The following is a 24,469-nucleotide window of genomic DNA, read 5'->3' as shown; positions in this document are numbered from 1 at the left end:
TTTGACTTTAAGAAAAAAAGTTTACATTTTGAGAATGTAGAGAATGGTGCTTGAAAGCATTTTTTTCTAAACTCCTTCATTCATTCATTCATTCATCTTCTGTACCCGCTTGTTCCTGTTAAGGGTCACGGGGGTCTGCTGGAGCCTATCCCAGGTGTCATCGGGCAAGAGGCGGGGTACACCCTGGACAGGTCGCCAGTCTATTGCAGGGCTAACACAGAGAGACAGACAACCATGCACTTTTTTTCTAAACTTCTAAACAAATTATTATTATTATCTAAGTTTTAAAAATAACTACAGAGTATTTTTAAATGAAACTACAGAAACATATGTGGGCAGCTGTAACAAAACATATGTGGAATATTTGAGAATTATGACTTTATTCTCAGGAGAAAAAAAAAAAAAAAAAAAGTCATAGTTTTGAGAAAAAAAAAGTCAAATACTCCAAATATATTTTGTCTAATCCTCTCCTTTAGTTTCATCATATTAACACTTCATGTTATTTGTAATCTGCAGGATGATTACTGTGAGTAACGTGAGTATTCATCCCGTTTCAGAGTCCACTCCAGGTTTTTTTCTGTTCAGGCAGGATGCGCTGAGTGGCGCAGTTTCTACACTACGGACCCACATCCGCGCCACTGCTGCCGCCTCGCTTACGCTCATCCACATCTTCTACAGATCTACCAATCGCCATCGCGGGGAACCTTGTCTGTTGATCATATGCCAAAATGTGATTATATGATGCTGACAGAGCGCGGTGCTTCCTCCGCGGTTCTACGCACAGGTTAACTCGGAGCTCCTGGGGAATCCTACCAAGAACTGCGCGCCACGCAGGACGTTTTACGCGTTGACCTTTGACTGGCAGCGAATGACAAATCAAAGGTCGGTGCCTGCGAGCGGAGCCGGTGTTCAAAGCGCATCTCCACCACGGCACAAGACGGCGTTCCCGGGAGGATGTCAGAAAGCGCACTGAAAGGTAAATGACATCCGCTGCATTTATTTTTTTTATTTTTTGGTTTGTTTGTTTCTGCGCATTTGGTGCGATTCGCTAAACGTATTTTCTCGCCTCAGCCTCTCTGCCGTGTAGGAGCTCAGCAGAGATCATCACGATCTGTGTGAGGATGTTACATAATATGAGACTAGCTCTGGAAATTGTGACCGCTTCCCTCTCAGCAGTGCATCTCTGCTCGGTGGACAGGATGAACATGCACCTGTTCCCAGGAGAAATTATGTTGTTTTTTTCTCTCCTCTCAGTTAAATCCATCTATAACCATAAACGTGCCTGTGTGCTGCTCTGGGCCTGTATTTGGCTACATGCACATCATGAATGACATCATCTGGGTTATTTTTGTCAGAGGTGTCGATTTTTTTCCCCCAACATGGCATGAGATATGTTATCCTATGTGCAAGAAAATCACTGGCAACGTTGCTTTCTGCCTTCATTTGATTAATCCGCGATTAAATGGACAGTTTGACAGCTGCCACACTGATTTCATCCCGATTTTTTTTTCAGTCAGCTGATGATTTCGGTCACGGCATTTCAGGAAACCAGTTAAAGGTACATAGCACTCTGTCTGCAAGTCGGTTTTTCAGGTATACTTAAAGAACAGGTATATTAAAGAAAAAACACATCTCTGATTTAAACATAATTGTCTGAATGGGACTGATCTCGGAGCTTCACCAAACAGTGTTATCAGAATCACCATCTTCATCAGCTGTCTCTCCATGGCTTTGTGCTGAGAGGACAGTTCCTCTGTTCTCGTCCAATAGCGGCACCGTCACCTGACCGGAGCGTCACGCACGTCACGTGAGCAGCTTAACGCAGAGCTCGGTGTGGTTTCACGTACTGATCACTTGCCACCTTGTGCACTGTTGTTTGCCATGCTTTGGTCATCAATCTGGGTTAGGTGCATTAAAAAAAATAAAAAATAAAAAAAAAAGTGCACATGCTGCAAGATGCACGGTCAGTTATGCGCCTTTATCTGTGGCACAATAATGGTTAAGGATTTTTTATAGCTGAGGGCAGGGACTTGTTATGAGTAAACAGGCGGTGAGCGAGTCTCTGTTGTGTTCTCTTGAACACGATAAATATTGTGTCCAGGTAGCATGGGTTCTGCCATGTCTATATTTAGTCACACAGCGCTTGAGAAAAGGCAAGAATCCTTGGATTATAAGATCTTAAAGTCCCACAGACTCAAGCGAGCTCTCCAGCCGATCCAGCAGATTCCTGGATTCTGCTTTAACTGTTATGGGGATAATCATTAATCTACTATATATCCTTTGAGGATGATGGTAAAAACCAGGGGCAATAGTGTCAAACAGGTTCCGTTTTAAGATAAGAGGCCGGTCAGTGGCACGTGACAGCAGTGTCACAAAGCTTGTAATATGACACTCAGCTGATTGTTTAAAGGCTTTTAAGGAATGTAAACGAACTCCATGGAAGTCATAATAAAGACTTCTCCAACGTCATTTATCACCTGTGCAAAAGTCAGTTGTTTAAGAGCCGCAGGATGTCAAACAGGTTTTTGGTTTGTTTTGTACATAAGAGCAACTTAAAACCAGGTGACTGATTCAAGTGCACTAGCTTAATTGTTGGAGTTTGTGTTTTCCTATGAGCCACTTACCCATATTTATGCAGGGATTGCCCCACATAAGGGTGACACTGGAATCAGTAATACCTAAAACTGACAAGAGACTTCATTATATTGATCCCCGTAAGTGGAAGTGTTTCAGTGCACAGGCTACAGATGCAAGGTTGCTGAAATTCATAGATGTGTTTTTGCTAACATTTTCTAATGAATATTTTCACTATACATGTCTTTTTGTATAGACAAGTGTCTGGAAATTGTTAAACAGTGTGGATTTCCCAGAGCCCAAGGTGACATATTCAAATATTTGCTTTAAATAAGTACCAGTCAAACAACATATAACCAGACAAACAAAAGCACATGACCTACAAAAGAACATGCATTTAAAATCATTTGCATCGACACGACAAAAAGCATGAAGTCTGTACTGCACCTGTCTGCTATGTGTCTTAAATGCGCAGGGCATCAAGGGGTAAACACTGCCAGGCCCGTTTGGACAGGAAGCTCCGCTGCAACAATGCAGCGGCGGCACGTCGCGTCCGGTCATGGCGGGGGTACCGTTCCTCCCTTTCGGACATTCCGTTCCTGCTGTGCTTTGAGCTCCCGTCTGCCCTCCTAAAAGAGTTTCCCAGGCTCATGTCCTCTTTTCAGAACCATGCAGGGTTTCCGTTGCCAAGGGACTGGATCTCGGAAGGAAGCATGCATCACTGGTCAGGGTTTCGGCCTGCGCGGACCCGGGGGTCATAGCTCATAAATTAGACCTAGAACTACAAATTTGCATCAAAAATACAGCTGGATATTATTGGCATAACAAATTACATTAACATTCAAGACTGCTATGGTTATACAGAGGCTGAGAAAATCCCCCGTGATCCAGAGCGATTTTCCTTTTTCTGACGAGGCATGGTGCTGTTGTCTTGCAGCTGACTACAAGGCTCCTCTCAGTTCAGTGTTATATTATGACAAAGGCAGAAATCCTTGTTCATATTCAGTACTCACGTTTAGGAGCAGGGAGGATGGCTTCATTTCTCAAGTTGGGTTTTAATTATTTAAAACAATGATAGATAAAGACACCTTAAACCATCTATACCTCATACCATGTGCTGCACAGTAAGACTATGATGAACTGGATTTGCATAAAAGTGCAATAGTTTCTAGGGACCAACAACATGAAGCAATTATAGCAAACAATCTTATTATATAAGGATATTGTTAATATATAAGGAAAATAGCTGTTATTGCATTATTCATTCTGCAGTGATTAATATTATTTGGCAAAAACAACTCAGATGTATGGGGGAACAGTTTAGTTAGACGATGATTTTAATTGGTCTGAACACACATAAGACATTTATTTAATGCTGAAATTAACTGTATAAGCAAAAGTAATGACTTGGTTAATGATCCAGTGATGCTTTGGCATCACTAGAATATAATATATTTCACGACATTCAGATTTTTTTGTTTGGTGCTCAACATGGGAGTTAATTGTGGAGCTATATTTACATCATTTTATCTGCAATAAAATTACATAAGAGTTCCTTTTATATAAAACAATATATATATATATATATATATTTTACATAGAAATCATATCTGGAAGCCCCTTCACAACAAGGGATGACAGTATGTGAATAATGTATATGAATAATGGATGCAGCTATAACATTAGAGGTCTGTGGGTTGGGGTGGATTTCCCTGAGTCAGGGGACTACAGCGAGAGCAGCAGCAGAAGCAGCAGCAGCGTCGTAGTAAAATGCGGTGCTGAGAAAAAGAGGAGGGATAGGAAGTAACAGACGGAGAGAGAGAGACAGAGAGGGAGAGAGAGAGAGAGAGAGGGAGAGAGAGAGAGAGAGAGAGACCATACGGCAGGATTTTCTAACCTCAGAAAACAGAGGAGACCGGTTCGTCCTCTCCTCCTCGGACATGTGGTGCACCCAGCACCAGCAGCAGCAGTTGTAGCAGCAGCAGAAGCGGCGGCGGCGGCGACGGCGCGGCGTAGCCTACCACGTCTTCGGGGCTTCTTTTGTCTCTTAATTCCCACCTTTTTGGTGTCCTTCGGTAATGAGCTTGCTGGGGGCCTACAAGAAAAAGACCAGTTACGATGGCTATGAATCTTTGCAGTTGGTCGATAGCGGCGGAGACGGCTTCAGTGTCGGCGGCAGAGGGAGCAGCGGAGGCGGCGGCGGCGGCGGCAACAGCAGCAGCAGCAGCAGCAGCGCACACGGAGGCTCCATAGCGGCCACCCTTGGACCGAAGGCAGGCCCGCTAAGAGAGGAGGACTGCAGCACCATGGACAGCTCAGGTGAGAGCCCTCGCCGCCTCCGGCAACTTGGATGGCGAATGTACCGAGGATGTGGAGAGTGCTTGAGTGGAGATGACTTTACATAGTATGAACGCGGCCTATATGTCAGGGTGGAGAGGCAGCAGTGGCCAGCATTAATGGCTAACAATAGTCAAAGTGTACAGTGAAGCCATGCCTCTCCTGGAATCCCATCCAGATCTCCCGGTAGTTCCCAGACCCCACCTTAAAGGCTGTACTGGGATATTTTATTCAGAATATGACCTATACATAGAGTATTTCTCCTTCTTCTGCGCTATCTAGTCCTATAAGGGCAACTTCATGCAGCTATAAGAGGTATGATTAGACTTAAAGCACTAAATTAACATATTTGATTTGCCATAATATTTGATTTCAGTGCATTAAACTATCTAAAAGATGGAATAATATGTACACAAACTCATTCTGAGTGATATTTAACACACAAAAAAAACACATTTCATAGATATTTATGTTTTTATAAGGGCTTTAGATCACAAACTATACTAGAAAGCTCAAATGTCAACAGTTTACAGAATACATCCTGCTTTAGTTTTAGGCATAAGGAGAACAAAACATATATATTTTTTTAATTAAATGGTCATGAATAATGATTGTTAGCCTAATCTTTTGCTTTGACTAAATCTACAAGTATATAATTTCAAATAATCTTTCTTTCTGGGATTTTCTCAAATTAAATTGGCCAGAAGAAAATAAAAGCCTAGTTTCAGTTTAAACACTGTATGTCGTACGTGTACAGTCAACTTCAATTCAAAGTCATTTCTGGGTTTGATTTGAAAGAACCGCGCTGTTTCAAGCTTGGATAATTGTCCACAAAGACTGTAATATTATAAAATAATAATAATAATAATGCAACACATGGACGCTAATAGGGAAGTCTACAGTGAGGCCTGTGTGCCTTGTGCTCACCTCACTGCAGTGCTCTGTGCAGTCAGCCAGCCTCCAGGGATGAACATTTGTGTGAAACAAAAGAAGCTGGTTGAGGAGGGTGGGAGGGTCAATGAGGAGAGGGGATTGTGGGTGTGGAAGCAGGGGGGGTTCTCCCGTGTCAGATATCCGTCTGGCTTGCCAAGCCTCACGGATGGTCTTTTTGATGTGCCCACTTCTCTGTTGTGTGTCTGTGAGTGTGTGTCTACGTATCCAGCTGTCCCATTTGCACAAAGCCGGATGCTGACGGGTAAAGGTTGGCACCCTAGAAGGAGGGACACACGTTCAAACAAGCCACTGATCTTTCTGGAAAAGCCAAGGGCCCACTGTGCCGTTGATGTGCCGCTCTCCTTTACTGCTCTCTGCTGCTGTATCACCTGATAGAGCCTGTATCGGAGCCTCCTCTGGTGTCTCCATTAGCAGGGTTTGTCACTGTAGCTGGCTCACCAGTCTCCCCACTCCCACATCCATCTGGACACAGAGGCACAAGGACCAGCTAGCAGATCGACATGGAAGCAAGCAGGCAGATTCACATAGCCGTGCAGAGAAATATGGACAAAGTTAAATATAGGTCAGGCACAGTTCATTCACACCGAGTTATACCATATTCAGTTTGGGAATCAAGACAAGTTGTCCGACAATAAAAAGCAAACAAATTAGAATATTCTTCTTTGATACTCTTTTATTTCAAGAGGATTGAAATAGGTTGTTAATGCTATAAGACTATATTATTTGTCAACACATAAATAAGGTTAGATCTAAAATCGTGGGAGTCTAAAGACAGATCTGAAGGGGTAACAAGATGATTAATGGGATGTACGTGTGCTGTGAAATACAGTCTTCTTTCTATATAGGTATCGATATATTTGGGCCACTAATAGCTGCCCCCAGTGGAGGCCACAGCTGATTGTTAAGTGTCAATCTAAGAGGTTTTAAAGAGAAAATCAAATCTGTTTAAACTGATCACAACTCACAGATACAGTATTCAGCCCCTGGGAGATGTAAACAGACTCTGCTTCACTTTACAAGTCCACAATCAAAAAGGATTGGAAACCAATGCACCACCTTTATAAAACAGACACCTGTAATCAAGATGTCCAGATTAGAGCACTGTTTAGGATTATTAGAATATAGAAGGAAAGAGAAATTACAAGAATCAGTTATCTTACAATGCATTACTAGTCCAGTCACATACTCAGCATGGTTTTGGTACTGCTCAATGCACCGATCTCAGCATAACATTATGAATATTTCTAATATTGTCTAGGTCTCCCTTGTGCCTCCAAAACAGTTGTGACTCATCAGAGAATGGACATGGGCCTTCTGAGGGTGTCCTGTGGTGTCTGGCACCAGACTGTTGTTAGTGGGGGCCTTTGGATCCTATGGGTTGAGGGGAGGGGCCTCTGTGGAGGTACTTGGTCAGTTTGGGATCTAGTAAATTTGGAGGCCAGGTCAATACCTTGTGCTGTTTATCATGTTTTTTGTGTGTGTGCCTGTGTCAGGCTGCATCCTGCTTGGGATGGCTGCTGCCATCAAGGAGTGTCATTGCTATTGGGTGGGGGTGCCTGGTCAGGTCTAGGTGGGTGCTACATGTCTAAGTAACATCCACACGAATGAATGACAGGTCCAAAAGATTCCCAGCAGAACACTGTATCATCACAAGATGGTCAATGTTATTCACTTCTCCTGTCAGTGGTTTTAATGTTGTGGCCGATTGGCTGATCTTCCAGAGCTGTTGCAGTTTGCGGTATACGACTTTGTAGGACACTGCAGGTACAGGGGCAGCTGATGCGTACATGCAAGTTTATAGATGGGACGGATCAGACTTTGCAAGTTTTAATGTTTGAGTTGCATAATGTACTTGCATCTACTTTTAGTATTATAAAACTAGGCCGAGCGTTTCCGAGTCAGTGTGAAACATTTGATAATTGCAGAGGCGGAGACATTCATAAAAAAACATGTTTGTCCATTTACCTCTCACCTTACTTCCAATAATAGTGTTTCATGTTTCAAGCTGTCTGTAACAGCGCGCCTGTCATTCACAGGAGTGGAATACGCCTCCGGTTAAGCCGTATAGTAGATGATTAATCATAAACTCCTTGTCTTATCAGCACCATCTATAATTAAGCAGATTAGAGACGGGTTGACGCCGCAGTCATTCATGTCCAGGACAAAACAAGGCCCTGCAGTGTAGTGGAATTGACATCGAGTGCCCTGTTGTGCTTTATTGTTGTGCGTATGCGCCTATCTGTGTCGTTCACAGCAGGCAGGAAATTGAGGGAGAAATGTTGAGGCTGCAGGAAGAGGGAGACATATTCAGACAGCCCACTGATCCCCCTGGACGTAACTAGAACTGTCTTTTGCTCTCCCTCAGTCATCTCGCTCTTCCCCCCTTTCTCTCTCTATTGGTCGACTTGGTGAAAGCAGCAGGGGGGGGCGGATGAAGAGGGGAGGAGGGACGAGCTACCGGCCGTGTCTTGTTTTCGCGGAACAGCCCTCTCTGTTGTGAGATTTCTTTGAAACCTGTTTGTTAATTCAGCATCACGGCTGCCCCTCTACCTGCGCAGGTGTCAAACATGATTGGTTCAAGGTAGACCAGGATCCTGGGTTTCCTAATACATATTATCATGCTCACTGGCTGGGAGATATGTCTAGCAAGGAGCTTAAAAATAGCCCAAAATGTAGTGCTGGAATTTCAAGTTTGCCTGAAGAGAGCAAGGAGAGCATTTCAGTTCATATTCCTCAATTTGGACACGTCCACAGTTGCTACTAGGACATGGTACACATGCAGCATACACAATCTTGTTGTCCAGTACGCAACCAAAATGAATTAGAGGTTCATTCAGTCAAGAATAGGTTTAACTAGATTACTATGTATATTAGTGAAACACAAAAACAGTTTCTTGTGGGTGGAAAGTGGGAAGAAGCCTCGCTGCATGTTATCCTCTCCTGGTCTTGCCTGTGACAAAGTGTTGACACCGTGTGCTGTGCAGATAAATGAAAATGAAATGCCCCAAGCACACACCAAAATATCCCTTCAGAAAGCCGAGGACATCTGTGCAGTAACAGGATATATAAAAAAATAAATAAAAATGAGGCTTACTGTCAGCTAGGGGCTGCTAGGTTTACAGGGACAGATACGCTAAAGGTGCTAAAAGATATAGTTAGTTTTCTGGTCATGTAAAAACTAGGTGCAGTAATTTTTTTATTTTATTATCCTTTCACTAGCTGTCTCTAGAATTTACACAACTAAACGTTTTTATTCGGCCGCTGACAAGTCTGATTTAACATGGGCAATCTAGATTAACACGGAAAAACTTCTTCAGAGTGAGTTTTGTAAATTTCTCCGGAGAAATGTCTGGAGTGACGTTCGGCACGACACGCGGGAGGTTTATTTCCGAGTAAAAATAAATCCCTGTCACACATTTCAAGCCTCTGCAGTCACAGATAAGAAGTCTAATTTTAGAAATTTAGCGAAGCTCGAATATAAAACACGTGGTGGGGGAGCATTCCTCGGGGGAGTTCAAAGCTGTAACTGTCTATGATTATCTGTCTAACTTCTAACCTTCTCTAGACACATTTCCTCTGAGGCAGTGTTTTTAAAGTCTCTGTATGTGTCTGCTCTTAAAATAAATCAGGAGTTTGTCCCCTCACCCTTCACTTCCGCCAGTGTTTAAGAAAGGATTTTCACATGTTATAAACTTGACAATTCTACTGATAACATAAGCAAAGTAAGTGAGGAAATACTAAAGGTGGGAGTGAAAGCTTTGGTTAGCGATCATAATTAGATTTTCGCTTTTATAAAAGGCAAAGAAATAGCTTTTGGTTTGGACCAGCAGACTTTGTGACATTTCAGGGACAATTAATGTGGAAGTGGCCCATTAGGACACAAAGAATAACGCGCAGCAGTTCTGCAGCATGAATTAAAAATGGCCCGCAATAGCCAGTTAGCTATTCCTCTTAGGTTTAGGTTTTTAGTGGCAGTAACATTACACAAATTGCAGACAACTTCCAGCTAATGTCACACTGTGTTCTCATCATAATGAACCATCTGCCACATCTCAATATAATGTTGCATTTGACCTTTTTTTGCATAGTTTAGATTCAACATTATTGTAATTGCATATAGTACAGGTACATACAGAACGAAGTGCAGTTTGGCATCTAACCACAAGTGCAAATAGCGAAAAGTGCAAAATTAACCCATAGGGAAGATGTAATGCTACTATATACACCCATAAGGCCCACCCACCCACCTTCCTAATATTGTGTAGGTCTCCCTTGTGCCTCCAAAACAGTTGTGACTCATCGGAGAATGGAGATGGGCCTTCTGAGGGTGTCCTGTGGTGTCTGGCAACAGAATGTCGTTAGTCGGGGGTTCAATGGGTTGAGAGGAGGGGCCTCTGTGGATCATACCACAAATCTCAGTTTAAGATCTAGTGATATTTGGAGGCCAGGTCAACACCTTGTGCTGTTCTTCATGTTTCTTTTTTGTTTTTTTTGTTGAGTTGTTCCTAAAGCGTTCTTTGGCTGCTGCCATCAAGAAGTGTCACTGCTAGGAGGTGGGGTGCCAGGTCTGGTCTAGGTGGGTGGTACATGTCTAAGTAAGATCCACATGAATGCCAGGTCTGAAAGTTTCCCAGAAGAACATTGCAGTGTGACAAGATGGTCAATTTTATATACTTCTCCTGTCAGCGGTTTTAAAGTTGTGGTTGGATCAAATTAAAATGTCTGGTAAACCCAGAACTCCTTTAACAGCTGACATTTTTAAACTAATATAATCAGAGGAAAAATTTCATATGGTCTCGATCCGGAGTGGCACAAGGTCATAATGCTCTGACAATGAGGAAGCCTTATGCTGGGTCATCTGGGATTTTCTACGAAGCTCTCTCTTAACATCTTTTTGCTGTATTTTGTCCATTAGCTTTCCAGGCCACTGCAAAGCTAAGCTTCCATATTTCATTTTCCCCATTTGACAAAACCTACTCACACCGGAGCAGAGATTGATTGACTGCTGGTCTGTCCATGGGCAGTTTTTCTTGTGGACAAGAATATGACAGGTTTTCAATGAACATTGGTGCTCAGAGAAAAAAAAACTTGTAGACTTGTAGATGATTTCCTGCTGCATCATGTTAAATGTCAATAGATTTGTAAGCACTGCCAAGTTACACAACGAATGTGGTTGCTGTGGACAGATACTGTACATGAAAATGGGGAGACAAAGAACGAGACAGAGGGGGAGAGATGAGGAAGAGAAATTCTCAGTTCACCAGAGGGTCGCTGGCTCAGATATAACGCTTGAGTGTCTTCCAGCATTAGCTTACTCCTTAGAATCCACACACACAGCAATCCACAGCTCCAGATGGTGTGTATTTAACTGTATGCCTTGCCTCTTGTCCCCTTGTCCATCATCCCTTCACACCTACACACATATTTACTTGGTGTGCTCAGCAGTGACTCATGTGCTCATCGCTGAAGTCAAATAAAGACCTCACAATTTTTAGTTTAGAACTGAAGGTTCACAAATCTTCAATAAGAATTGTCTAATATTTTAAAACACATCACCTGCACAGACAACAGACGATAAGAAGTTATAATCCACCACCGTTTCCAGGGAACATCTACATCATGTGTATCGTTTCCCCCTGGCTCGTTTGTCTGCAGATATGGATGCCAACTATGGTGGAGGACTGTTGGATATGGTGAAGGGAGGAGCAGGGAAGTTCTTCAGCAACTTTAAGGACAACCTGAAGGACACGCTGAAGGACACCTCCACCAAGGTCATGCATCAAGTTGCCACGTAAGTAACCCCCCACACTTATACTGCATTACATAGGTCATTTTGTGTGCAATGCAGACTTCCCAAATACTCTGAAAGTGCATTTGGAAAATCTGCATTGCTTCATCACTTGTTCCTTCCACACCCTTCAGAATGACACAGGTTGGTGCACAGTCTGTGACTCCTTGGGAGCCTCTGAACACTGTGCTCTTGTGGGCTGCGACAGAGCTCACTGACTGACAGTTGTGGGAGAAACGTGGTGAAATCACTGGTTGTCAGTCAGAAACAGTAGAGGCTGTGGTGACCAAAGGCAGCCTGAGTCCAACCTCTGACAGTGTCAGAAACAGGACAAAGATCCAGCTACCCTAGTCACTCCGGCTATGATCCACTTCTACAAACTAAAACAATCACAAGGTCAATCGTTCAGATTACACATTGCCTCAACCTTATGCTACAGAATTGGATATCGGGTGCACATTTTCGTCTTCCTCCCCTGTTTTGGCCAAAACCTGGTTGTTGTTTTGCTAGATCTCCAAAACACGAGGATGGATGACGTGGGTTCATGACGCGCTTCTACTCCAATCTGTTCCTCTTTTTAACATTGGAGACTAGCAGACATTCATTGCAAAGGACATGCCTCAACACTGACTTGATATCAGCTCACATAATTTTGACTTTATTGAATGTATCTTGCCAAGTGTGACACAAAATACTAAAATTCTTGACCTGACAGCTTCATATTGAGGATATTTAACACGTCTAATTTTCTAAAAGCGATTACCGCGGTGAATGACAACTACAATTCACAGATCCCGCTTTGTATATGCTGAAGAGTGACAACCCTGGTTAGCTGGACGTCGCTTCAGCTGTTGATTACCACAAGACATGTGCCTCGAGCAGCTTTAGAAGTGAAGCAGAACAGCGCGGATGGAGGGAGGAAAGAGGGAGGCAGCAGAGTCTGGCACGGCTCGGTCGTCCCAGTGTGTTTGTGCACAGGCATCTGCACAGGGCAGCACAAAGGGCCCTCTGTATTGTCAGAAACGCACAGATCTCCTCTCACTTGACTCAGCAAAGTTCGATTATTTCCCTCTTCTGTCTCCCCTCCTCCGCCACTCACATCTTAGCTAACTCCCACTCCCCTGTCCCGCCGCTCCCCTCTTGTTTTCGGCCACTTGCCTCTCATCTCCGCTCCACCTTTCCTCCTCTCATCTCCTCTCTTCTGTCTATCGCAGCTCTTCTGGCTGAATTATTCATGGTAGTTCATTGTGCCAAATGGCCAGTGCACTGCTGATACAGAAGGATTCATTTCATTAGGGCCTTGTGTGCAGCGGCCTGTGTTTGTGGAGCCTGTGCATGCATGTGTGAGTGGGCTGTTGGGATAATGGGGCGGTGGGAGGAAGGCTACCGTGGCAACAAGCTGAAAGCTTTAGAAACAAAAGGTAGATGGGCAGAGGTTCTATAGCATACCAGAGTTTAGTATGTTCCAGTAATGAGGAAAACAAGTAAACAAGTGTCAACATTACCTCCTGTTGTTGAAAACTGAAAGGTTAATTGTCCTGTTGTGCAAGAATCTTTAAAAGCTTTGTTAAGACATAGAGGACAAATTGATGACTACTACAAATGATTTCCCAAGGACGAGGCAGTAGATTCTAGTTTGTAGTCTATCTGTCTTGAATAGCGTGTTGACAGAGCCCAGCATTTGTATAGATGTCCAGTGATTTACCTGAGCTTGATCCATGAGGGTGAAACTTGGAGGGACTTGGAGAGAGACTTTTTAGAGCTGCAGGACCCGCTATTTATTCCACAGTGTGTCCACTACTGTCTTGTAACCTGCCAAAAGGCCAATCATTGTGGAATATTTTATTATCCAATAAAAATGATGTTGTCAAGCACCATTTGCATCAGATTATGAATCCCGTTTCGAGGTAACTTCTCTCTGCTCTAGATGGATTCTATATACAATTTAAAGTCTGGGCTGCATAAATGTCTCACTCGTAACAGCTTTTAGAGAAAAATAGATTGCCTTTTGTACTTCCAGACTTGCTCCCTCAGCCCTGCGGAGTGTTTCAGCCTCTTTTAGGTCATTGTTTGGTTTTACAACTTTCTGCAACAGGCAACAACTTAGCAATTAACAAGAGAAATACATCATCAGCTTTATTTAAGAATGACTTCAAAGTAGAAAGCTTACAGCAAATATAAATGGTTGCTAATATTCCTCTACGTCTATTTCTCTACATTGAATGTAATTTCTCTTCAATACAGTGGCAGATTTTTAAAGGTCAAATATTTTCTAGTTAAGCAGAATTTCTGCCTGGGGCTGAGTATGTGTGACCTCTTAAGCAGACTGTGTCTTCCCAGTTTACTGAGCGCAACTGTGGGAACACTTCAGCTGAAATTCCCCTAAGCTTCCTTTGATATAAAACGAAAACCCCCTGCGAGCGCAGTTGTTAACCAAGGCCCTCTTTTAATACCCCAACAAGACTCGATTGGTTCCTCTCTGCCTCTGTCTCATCTGTATTCAAGGAAAAGGGCCGTTGCTGAATTATTTAAAGCAGCCCTGCTTGCTTGTTTGTTTACCTGGGTGACGAGAATTTTTTGCAGGGAGACCAATCTGGCACAAGTGTTCGACTGTGTGTTCGGCTGTCTGTGAGAAGCAAAGCGGCGACGGAGCCTGGATGGCTGGTTCGGTTTTGTGAAAGGCACAGTGTCCTTGGTTTGCACCCAGGCCGCCCGCCCACCCCCTCCAACCGCCCCGTCAGACACACATTCATCTGTCTCCCCTTTCTACTTTGTCTCTCTCTCTCTCTCTCTCTCTCTCTCTCTCTCTCTCTCTCTCTCCCTGACTGATTTTCATCCCCCTCTCTCACCGATTTTCATTTTTGTTTCTCATTTGTCCCAGTTTCACTAACTCTGACCGACATTTCTGTCCCCTGCTTTTTGTTTTTCCGGTGGCAAAAATATACAGGATATTAACTGTAAAAAGGACAGTTCAGATTAATTATTTCAAAAGAGTTGTGATGAAATGAATCAGGACAAATTACGAAGAAACTACAAAGAAACATGGTAGAGGATTTAGTGCTGGCAACATGTTTTATAAGTGTGAACGAAGTGACATAAGGTCCTCAGGTCTGAGGGCCTTCTATTACCACTTATACTTGTTGTCAAAAAACTTAAAACTATTAATAATGCAGAAGAAATCCTGTTGAAAAGAAGACTTTTGTAAAGGAGGGAATGTAGAGAGCCCAAACCCAATATCCACTGGGATCTAACCCACTTACACGGTGTTTGCTTGTGTGTGTGGGTGTGTGTATAGTCACCAGAGACTCAGTTAGAGCACCTCTCTTTTCATCTAATCTGGTTTAAAATGTCTTTCATGCTCCTGATGTTTACTCTCTGGTAGGAAAACATGAACTTCAGTGCACTTGTGCTGCTGGTGCTGTCCTCTGTATGTGTACATGCAAGGCCACGATATGCAGCAAGTCAAACAAAGTTCCAGTAAGAGACAGCGGCAACTTTGAGGTTTTCATTAAATTTAAATTATATGGAAATTAGAACGACAATTGGATACCTAACAAGCATTAGATTGAATTGAATAAAGTAGTGCAGCAACAGTTCACAAGCTTGATTCACAAGCTAACTGTAAAATCAGCTGCACTGACCAAAGTCAGGGAGAAAGTACTACAGATGTTTTGGGATTTATCTCCTGACCTCCTGACATTTTCACCCCTTCCAGCGATTGGAGGATGATCAAGTTAGTCGTGTTGAATCACAGACAAACCAGCCACGGTTGGATTTTTATTGCGCGTCTACTTGGGTAATTATGGTACACGTACTGTGAAATAAACCATTTCCTTCGCAGGTTTGCTAAATTATTGACCTTAATCTAGTTCTGGATGACACTGAATATAACTGTATGACATTATACTGTGTAGCTCTGAAGAAAATTAATGACAAAGTCACCCAAACTATCTAAGACCATCCTGACATTTGGAGGATTTCTTCCTTTTCAAACAATCATAAAACCTTTTCCTCCACAGGTTTCCTAGATCAGTGACCTAATTCTTGTTCACAGTGACCCTGACTAATTACCGTATGTGGTAATTAGTCAAAACATCCATAATTTGTTGTCAAGAAAAAACTTGAAACTATTAATAATGCAGAAGAAGCAAATTAATGGCATATTTGAAGCAAATTAATGGCAAAATTACCCAACCTATCTAAAAACGTCCTAACAGTTTAATTTCTCATTTTCAAACAGTCATAGAACATTTTCCTTAATAAGTTTGATAAATTATTGACATGATTCTTGCTCATATTGACCCTGACTGTTACTGTATAATATTTCAAGTCATAATATGTGAATAAAATGAATGAACTGCTTGGTACCGAGAACTCAACTGACATAATAATATGAGACTTTACAGATTTGTTCTTTCTTCGATTAATATTAAACATATTTAATATTAAGGATTTAAAATCGGTGAGTCTACTCTACAAGGAGACCGAGTAGCTGAGGCTGTTGACAAGCAACGCTAAACCTTAACCTACTAGCTTTTGAGGCTAACGTTAGCTAGCATACTACTGTTGACAGATAATAAAACTGTCTCACCTCCAGTTCAGTTCTTGATGTAGAGACATCCTGTGTTGACCGCGTCTCACAAACTGTTTCTCCGTTTTACCCTCGTTTCTTCTTAATCTCAATTGAAAGTATTCCGAAATTACAGGAATTTCTTCTTCTACAATGTTTTTTTTTCTTCTTCTACTTTATTTATTAATGTTTTTGCAATGTGTTCTGGTTGGATTAGCGGTTGGCAAACTTCCTTGCAGGTGCATTACCGCCCCCTACCGGACAAATTGAATTGAACTGCAGTTCCTCGAATGGCCACTAGAGGCCGGCTCCAAAAAGCCAGTCAACCCTCCATAGACAACGCATGTTAAACATTGCAAACTCACCACAGACATTAACAGTTTCAAGCTAATATCTCCATTCATGACAACTGTACGTGGGATGATTCTAAACTATTTCAAGGCTTTAAGTTTCAAGCATAATTAAGGCTGCTTTGAGCGACAGTTGGGTGGTGTGCAGCTGTCTGCTTCACTGCAGAGACAGGATGGCGAAAGCTGGAGCCACCACTCTTTTAGAGTTTTAAAGCAGCCCCTCGAGAGAATTATGAGTGTCTGTCCGCCCATCTTTACATACAGCCCGTGGTTGCTGCACCACGGTCATGCATTTAGTTTATATCCGCCTCCCTATGAGAAAGTGTTGCACTGTTATTTTCGAATTTTTTAGAGTGCACAAGTGTGAGACTATAGAGAAGACTGTTATTTTAAAATGTTGTAGTGTAAATAACCTTATGTCTTTGGTGGTCTGCAATAAGGTCCAGACAAATGACCTATACAGGCAATGTACAATCGTACTAGCGCTAAAACATAGGCTACAGTAAAAAGACCTCACTGAAAAAAACTAAAAAATATATGTATCCAATGTCAGCTCCATCCTTCTTCCCAGTCCTGCCCTTCAACTAATTTCAGTCTATGTACTACACCTCGGTGTACGTTTTAATTGGCTGCAACCCTATCCACAAGAGGTCAGGGCAGCTGCTCATTTGCATACTCCGTGGCTATTGGCCATGGCCGCTTAAACCCGACACCTGACCTGCTTTTTCCTCCTCTAATCGCCAACCAGCTATTTCAGGACAGGTAAATCCACAGACTGACGCAGCACAGCATCTTGCAGAAATCTCCCCTGCTTGGTGTTTATTTGTGATAGCTTAAATCTGGGATCAAAATAGCAACTGGTCCAACTACCTGCAATTGTTCTGACAGATTTAACCCGGGTTGTTTGTTCTGCTCTCAGCAGTTATCTGCTTTTTCAAGGCCGTGCCACACAAATATAAAAAAGCGGAAGCGCGCATTTGCTTGGAAAATTATTTGTATATAAGTTTAAAGAAAATCCAAAGACAAGTTTATCCTTCTCTCAGTCGTAAGTAGACAAGCTGAGGAGCACTGCATTACATAACCAGGTCCGCATCAGGGCCATATGGCACTCTTCCATGACCGCACAGAGATGACTGTCCCATATCAGCCCAGCTTGCGGGATATTCATAGTCGGAAACAAGTCAACTCAATTTGCTGCACATGAGCCCACTAATGTGTTTTGCATGATAAATGCAGCGTAGCGAGCGGAGCCTCTGCTGCTGTCAGACTTTTTTTTCATGAATCATTTGTTCAAAACAAATTCCACTCCTACCGCGCCCTGCACCTGCTTCAAAGTGTAACACTGTTCTCCATCACTTACGCGCTGCAGCAGCAGTGGATTACTTGTATGCGTGTGTGCTCTGCAGCTGCTCCCACATGAAAACATTAAAAAGAAAAAAAACTCCGTATGGAATAGCTGAATTTGGCAATGAAAGGCAACACTGCCCAATTGAAGAATTCACATATGGTGTTTCCTTTGATCCCGGGCTGTTCGGTTTAGAGTGGTGAGCCTGACTCATGGAAGCTTCTACCACTGACAGGAGCAGTGAATAACATTGACCATCTTAAGACAATACAATGTTCTGCTGGGAAACATTTGGATCGGACGTTCATTCGTGTGGATGAACGTCAGATGTAGCACCCACCTAGACCAGACCAGGGACCCCGACCCCATAGCAATGAGCAGCCATCCCCAGCAGGATGTAGCCTGACACAGACACACACACAAAAACGCTTTAGGAACAACTAAGAAAACATGAAGAACGGGACAAGGTGTTGACCTGGCCTCCAAATTCACTAGATCCCAAACTGAGGCCCCTCCCCTCAACCCATAGGACCCAGAGGCCCCCACTAACAACATTTTGTTGCCAGACACCACAGGACAACCTCAGAAGGCCCATGTCCATTCTCTGATGGGTCACGACTGTTTTGGAGGCACAAGGGAGACCTACGCAATATTAGGAAGGTGGTCATAATGTTGTGCTTGACCTGTGCATATTGTAATAATTCTGGTGACAGTCATACATTCGACTTTGACAGAAATAAAAATAAAAAGTCACTGCTTTCTGTGTTACAGATACACCAAAGGGGAGCTGGACATTGCCTACATCACATCCAGAATCATAGGTAAATGCCGCATTTAGTTGAAGCTATTGAACTTTTTTTTTTGTTTGTTTGTTTGCATGTGTGTGTATGTGTGCGCTCCGACAAATAAAAAAAAGAATAAATCAGAGAAAACATCCTCCTGGCTGACAATCTTGCAGTGGTAAACTGAGAAAGCTGCATTTGAAACGCTATAGGTGTGATGCTATTTCTGAGATAACATGCTCAGTATAGCAGCATGAATATTCCTGTTATATTATCTCACTCTGTGCATTATTTTTTAACCCATATTGCCTCAATCTTTGCAATATTCAATTAAATTCAGTTTCGTTTATATAGCGTCAGTAACAATACAAATTGTGTCTTTACAAAACCTGGCCTGAAACCCCCAGAGGAAGCAGTAAGGTGACAGTGACAAGAAAAAAAATCTTTTAACAGGAAGAAACCTTTAGAGGAACCCAACTCAAATGGGGCAACCCATCTGCTCGAGGCCAGCCGGGTAGTTAATATTGTTTAAAACGTGCAAAACACTTTTATTAAAATTATTCTTGACTCTTATCGTATCTTGTATCTCTTTAGTGTACGTGTGAGTTACGTTTGCACGTGCTAGATGTGCATTTTCTTTTGTAATCGAGTGCTGTTTCAGCTGAATGTCATTGTAAGTACCGTGCAGTGACAATAAAAGGAATCTTAAGCCATAAACATTTAGCAGATAAAAGACATTTGTGTCCTCTGCTTCTCTCCCGTTGTTGAGTTGCACACTGCGGCAGTGTGTCCTTTGGAGAACATTTGTCACCCGAGGGCTTGACTTCCCATCGCACCACTGCTGATGGTCACGCTTGAACGGAGAGCCACTCTTCATATTTCACCTTTTATTTTCAGCCTTGCAGTCAAGAAAAAGATATTGTTGTCACTCTATCGTGTACTATGTGTGTGCGTAAACATTGCAGCAGGATGGCAGTCCTGATAACATTTTTTACCTTCGCTCCCCAGTGATGACCTACCCAGCGGAGTCGGTGCAGATTGGCTACCAGAACCACGTCGAGGACATCCGCTCCTTCCTCGACAGCCGCCACGCCGACCACTACACTGTCTTCAACCTGTCGCAGCGCAACTACCGTGGCGCCAAATTCTCCAACAGAGTGAGTGTGAAAGTGCCGCGTGATGCTTCAGATTAAACTATTATACCTGTAGATGTGTGCTGTTCTGGTTTACAGTGGTTGCTGCAACTTTTGGGGATTTTCACTGTTTTTGATTGGCCAGAGAGGGGATTGTTGCTACGGAAACTATGGAAGGACTCAGGGTGATTCCTCTAATTAGATTTCCCTATACGGCCTATCATCTCTTCTGTCATTAAATGTAAAATAAGCATTTTTTGTCCACTGACTGTATATAAACATGGACAAGACGTTCCCACATCCTTGCATTGGCCAAACTGACGCTATTTTCCCGGGGGTACGGGCAGCGCAAACTTACGTTTTTGGAGCCAGAGTTTGAGCATTACGGTCCGAGAGTACAGCCAGACGGACCCCCCTACACATCCCCCAGATTTCGCGTTTTCATTTAATTAATACTACATTCATACTTCCTCCACCAGTTTCAAAGAAATGTTGGATTGCACACTGTACTTTTTTTCTTTTTTTTTCCCCCAGTTCTCACTGTCCTACAGGACCACTTCACGGAGCGGTTGGCATGGCATGATGTCACATCCTGTTTCTATAACGTCAAATAACTAACTAAAACAACAATTCTCAGAAAAATTATCACTTGAGCATGCATCAGCATTATGTTATCTACCTAAAATGACAGCAACCATGCTTGAAAAAAAAGTATTTCCCGTATATTTTAGTGTTTTAGTTTGGCCCAAGTCCCATCCACTAACATGGAGGGGGTGGAGCTTATACTGCAGCCAGCCACCAGGGGGAGCTCTACCTGCTTTGGCTCCCCTTTTTGAGGAGCTGTTCCACCGTCCATCTTTATACAGTCTATGACTGAGACTTACCACCTAACTTTGCAATTTTCCTCAGCGCCGTCTTTCAACAAAATCTTAGCATGCTTCCGACTACATACTGCGTAGAGTTTTTGGTAAAACGTACTCGAAGGAAAGGATGCAAACAAGAGTATATACGATGAAGCTTAAGTGTCTGAAAGCTGCACAGAACTGTAATTTTAGATCTTGACTCTCAGTGTGATCAGCTGTACTGGCAGCTCTAATATAATCCAATGGTTTTTTTAATCTTCGAAGACACTCCCCTGTGATTTAATATTAGGGTTCCGCAGAATCCCCAAATCACAATCCTTCTTTCATTTCACCGTTGTTGTGAATGAACTGTAAACTAGCCTGGAAATTTGAGATTTTTGGAGAAGCAAGGTAACACGAGAGGCATCCAACATACACAGCGATACTAGAAACACTGTAAATTAAAATAAAATGGGTTCCTAATCCCAGAGTCCCCCAGCTAAGTCACACTGTGTATTCCATCCTATTCCGTTTTCATGGTTGTGACTGTCCCGCAGCAGGGGGTCCTCAGCTCATGGCATTCAACACTTTTGCACAGCTGGATGCGGATTCAAGTGAAGGCGCATGTGGTAGCTGCGTAGATGAAAGGCTGCCACCCTCCGGCAGATACATCCAAAGAAGCCGAGGAGTCAAGCTGAGGAGTTAACATGGCTGAGGTGGCCCCCTGTCTGCTCGTTGAAGTCGATGTATCCCGAGCAGATGACTCATCGTGGCAACTGGTGTGTTGTTTTGCTCGGCTGCTGCAGCGCTGTTACTAATCTGCACCTCTCCTTTCTCCTCCTTTATGCTGTCTTCTCGATTCTCCAACTTTTCCAACCTCTTCCTCCCCCTCTCATCTTCCTTCCGTCTTTGCTTCTCATTTTCTTCCGCCCCCCCTCCCCCCCCATCTGTCCATTTTCTCTGTCCGTTTTTCTTTCTCTTACTACTTTCAACCAGGTTTCAGAGTGCAACTGGCCTTCGCGTCAGGCTCCAAGTCTCCACAACCTATTCGCCGTGTGCAAGAACATGCACAACTGGCTCAAACAGAATCCCAAGAACGTGTGTGTCATCACCTGCTCGGTAAGAAGCCGCTCGCATACATCCTATTCATCGCCACCCTGCGCTTAATTTTCATCGATTGTGTCTGTTCTGATCAGTTCGAGCAGAGCAAAGTTCCCAAAACTCAGATTTGGATCTAAAGGCAACAGATTTTACAGTGATATTTCAATGTGGATGGATATGTTTTGATTGCCCCGTCAGGCATTCCATTTTTGGAGCGGGTCTTTGTCCTGTGACCCACTTTTGAGTCCAAGCACAGCGCCTAAAATATGCTGCACGAAGACTAACTAAAACATCTTTTGTTAGATCCCTCTCTGATACAGTACTTGTAATTCCTTTTTACATTCAATGCCCAGCCAATACTGATGATTTGTCAACTAGGCTTTGGCTTCAACTGTTGCCAATTCTAGATGGAGGAGAATTAGTTTCTTGTTTCCAGATACCGTAAATCAGTGCTGTTATTATTATCTGTTAAGCTCCCATTAGTCTGTTTGTTTTCTCTATCACTGTTCCTGCTTAGCTGTAGGTATTGAAAACAGAATTAAAAGTGTTGAAAGTTAAAGAGAGAGAGAATTTCAGTCCCACTTGTCGGCCTCAGAGGCTTAAATTTAGTATAATCGTGGATGCCAGTCACGTTTTTGGTACCGTGGGCCAGAATTGGATTGGATAGATAGTCACGCTCCTGTGTGTTCTTAAATCTTTTCCTTGGGCTTGTGTGTTTGGTTAAAGTGATATTACGGTTATTATGGCTCTTGTGCAAAAAGAGATACATATGGAAAATAACCTGGATGACACTTAATAGCTTTAACAATGAGCCATAAACCAATAGGGCATAACATTATGACCACTCACAGGAGAAGTGAATAACATTGACCATCTTGTGACAATTCAATGTTCTGCTGGGAAATTTTTGGACCTGGTATTCGTGTAGATGTTACTTTGACATGTACCATCCAACTAGACCAGACCAGGCACCCCCACCCCATAGCAATGGCGATCCCAGCAAGATGCAGCCTGACACAGGAAGATCCCCCCCAAAAACAGTTTTGGAAACAACGCAAAAAAACATGAAGAACAGCACAAGGTGTTGACCTGGCCTCCAAATTCGCTAGATCCCAAACTGATCAAGTATCTGTGGGATGATCCACAGAGGCCCCTCCCCTAAACCCACAGGACCCAAAGGGCCCCACTAACAACATGGCACCACAGGACACCCTCAGAAGGGCCATGTCCATTCTCTGAGTGTTTTGGAGGCACAAGGGAGACCTACACAATATTAGGAAGGTGCTCATAATGTTATGTCTGATTGGTGTACTTCTCAGCTAAAACATTCTTTGCATAATTAATGTTTGGTATGAGGTGAAAGTGGGATTTCAATCTGTCCTAATTCATTGACAGCAGCACTGTACACTGGCGTGTGGTGGAGCATGTTATTGCCAAGACACTGTGGTTTGGCAAACACCTCCTCGTCTTGCGTAATCTCCGCCAAACAGTTGCTTTTTTGAAAAAAAAAAAAGAGTTTTTGTTGCTTCAGATCACAAGAATGTTTTTGTTTCCCTGTGACCTGAAGTGAACTCTTGAGTGCATGTGTTGCAGTGAAACAGTTCAGTGGAGAAACAGATGTTCTACCAACAGCTAGATTTCTTCGTTGGTTATTCGTGCACAAGTCTTTGAGTCATCTGGAGTGTTTGAGTCATCTGGAAGTAAAAGCAGTATATTAATGAAGGTGAAGTGTAATAATTACTCACAGTAGATGTCACAGCGTCTCCTATGTCCTGTGTTTTCAGGATGGTCGTGCTCCCTCTGGTGTTTTGGTCTGTGCCATGTTCTGCTTCTGCCACCTCTTCAACAATCCAGTTCCTGCCATGCAGCTGCTCAGCGCCAAGAGACCAGGATCCGGCCTCTGGCCATCACACCGCAGGTTTGCATCTCTGAACGCAGGTGTTGCGAATGTGACGCTATTAGAAAGAAGAAAGGGAGCGAGGGAGAGAGAGAAAACTCAGCTTAAGAGCACTTTATAGCAACTCTTTTACACATTTTCACAAATCCTACTTTTCATTATCTAGTAAACCAGCCAGAATTGGTTTAACACTACAACACAGACATGCAGAAATATGTCAATATATGCCAGTATACAATATGAAGAAGTGTTGCCTTTAGGTGTGTAGACGAAATTGCTAATTTTCATTTGAAGAAGATTTTCATAATTCATAATTTCAGATATATGTTTTGGCCTAATGTTCTGAAATTCACTGCAGGGGCTGAACAGTGAAGCCATCAGTCTGCAGTTTCCTCAAATTAAACATGAATTCTGTGTCGCAGAGCTGGCGGACGCTCAAGGCTGGACATTTTATTTCCCTGCCAGTCAGTAGTTAGTGTTTGTCAGTTCTCCTCATGAGTCACGAGTTTCATCGAAAGTTGGCCGACGGTTAACGGAAATGGATGTCTGCGGTCAGCTCCCAGAATATGCATACAAAGGTCAAAGGTCAAAGAGGTTGTTATTGTCATTTCAACCAAGCAGGTGCAGTACATAGTGAGACGAGAAGACGTTCCTCCAGGACCATGGAGGTACATGAAGAAATAGGACTAAGTGTGCAAGGTTATGCAGTGCAAACGGTGCAGACCGTGCAGACAAACAGTGCAGACAGTGCAAGAACGAGAGACAGTGCAAAGACAAACCACACAATACATGCAGT

At 43.0% G+C, this 24,469-nt stretch overlaps 1 protein-coding gene across 1 annotated transcript in view; it reads left to right on the top strand.

The window, feature by feature from the left end:
* The first annotated feature begins 3,817 nt into the window (after positions 1-3,817).
* dnajc6 (DnaJ (Hsp40) homolog, subfamily C, member 6) overlaps positions 3,818-24,469 on the top strand; it is a 29,961-nt gene continuing 9,309 nt past the window's right edge. Inside the window, exons 1-6 of the mRNA XM_084548663.1 lie at positions 3,818-4,893; positions 11,521-11,656; positions 18,690-18,739; positions 19,709-19,857; positions 21,672-21,794; positions 23,561-23,694. Of these exons, the coding sequence (XP_084404789.1) occupies positions 4,653-4,893; positions 11,521-11,656; positions 18,690-18,739; positions 19,709-19,857; positions 21,672-21,794; positions 23,561-23,694 (833 nt within the window). The 5' untranslated portion in view covers positions 3,818-4,652. The remainder of the gene's footprint in view (positions 4,894-11,520; positions 11,657-18,689; positions 18,740-19,708; positions 19,858-21,671; positions 21,795-23,560; positions 23,695-24,469) is intronic.

The sequence above is a fragment of the Chelon labrosus genome, assembly GCF_963514085.1.
Source record: "Chelon labrosus genome assembly, chromosome: 7".
Lineage (NCBI taxonomy): Eukaryota > Metazoa > Chordata > Actinopteri > Mugiliformes > Mugilidae > Chelon > Chelon labrosus.
Note: the sequence above shows the minus strand (reverse complement) of the source record. Positions and strands in the feature narration are given on the sequence as shown.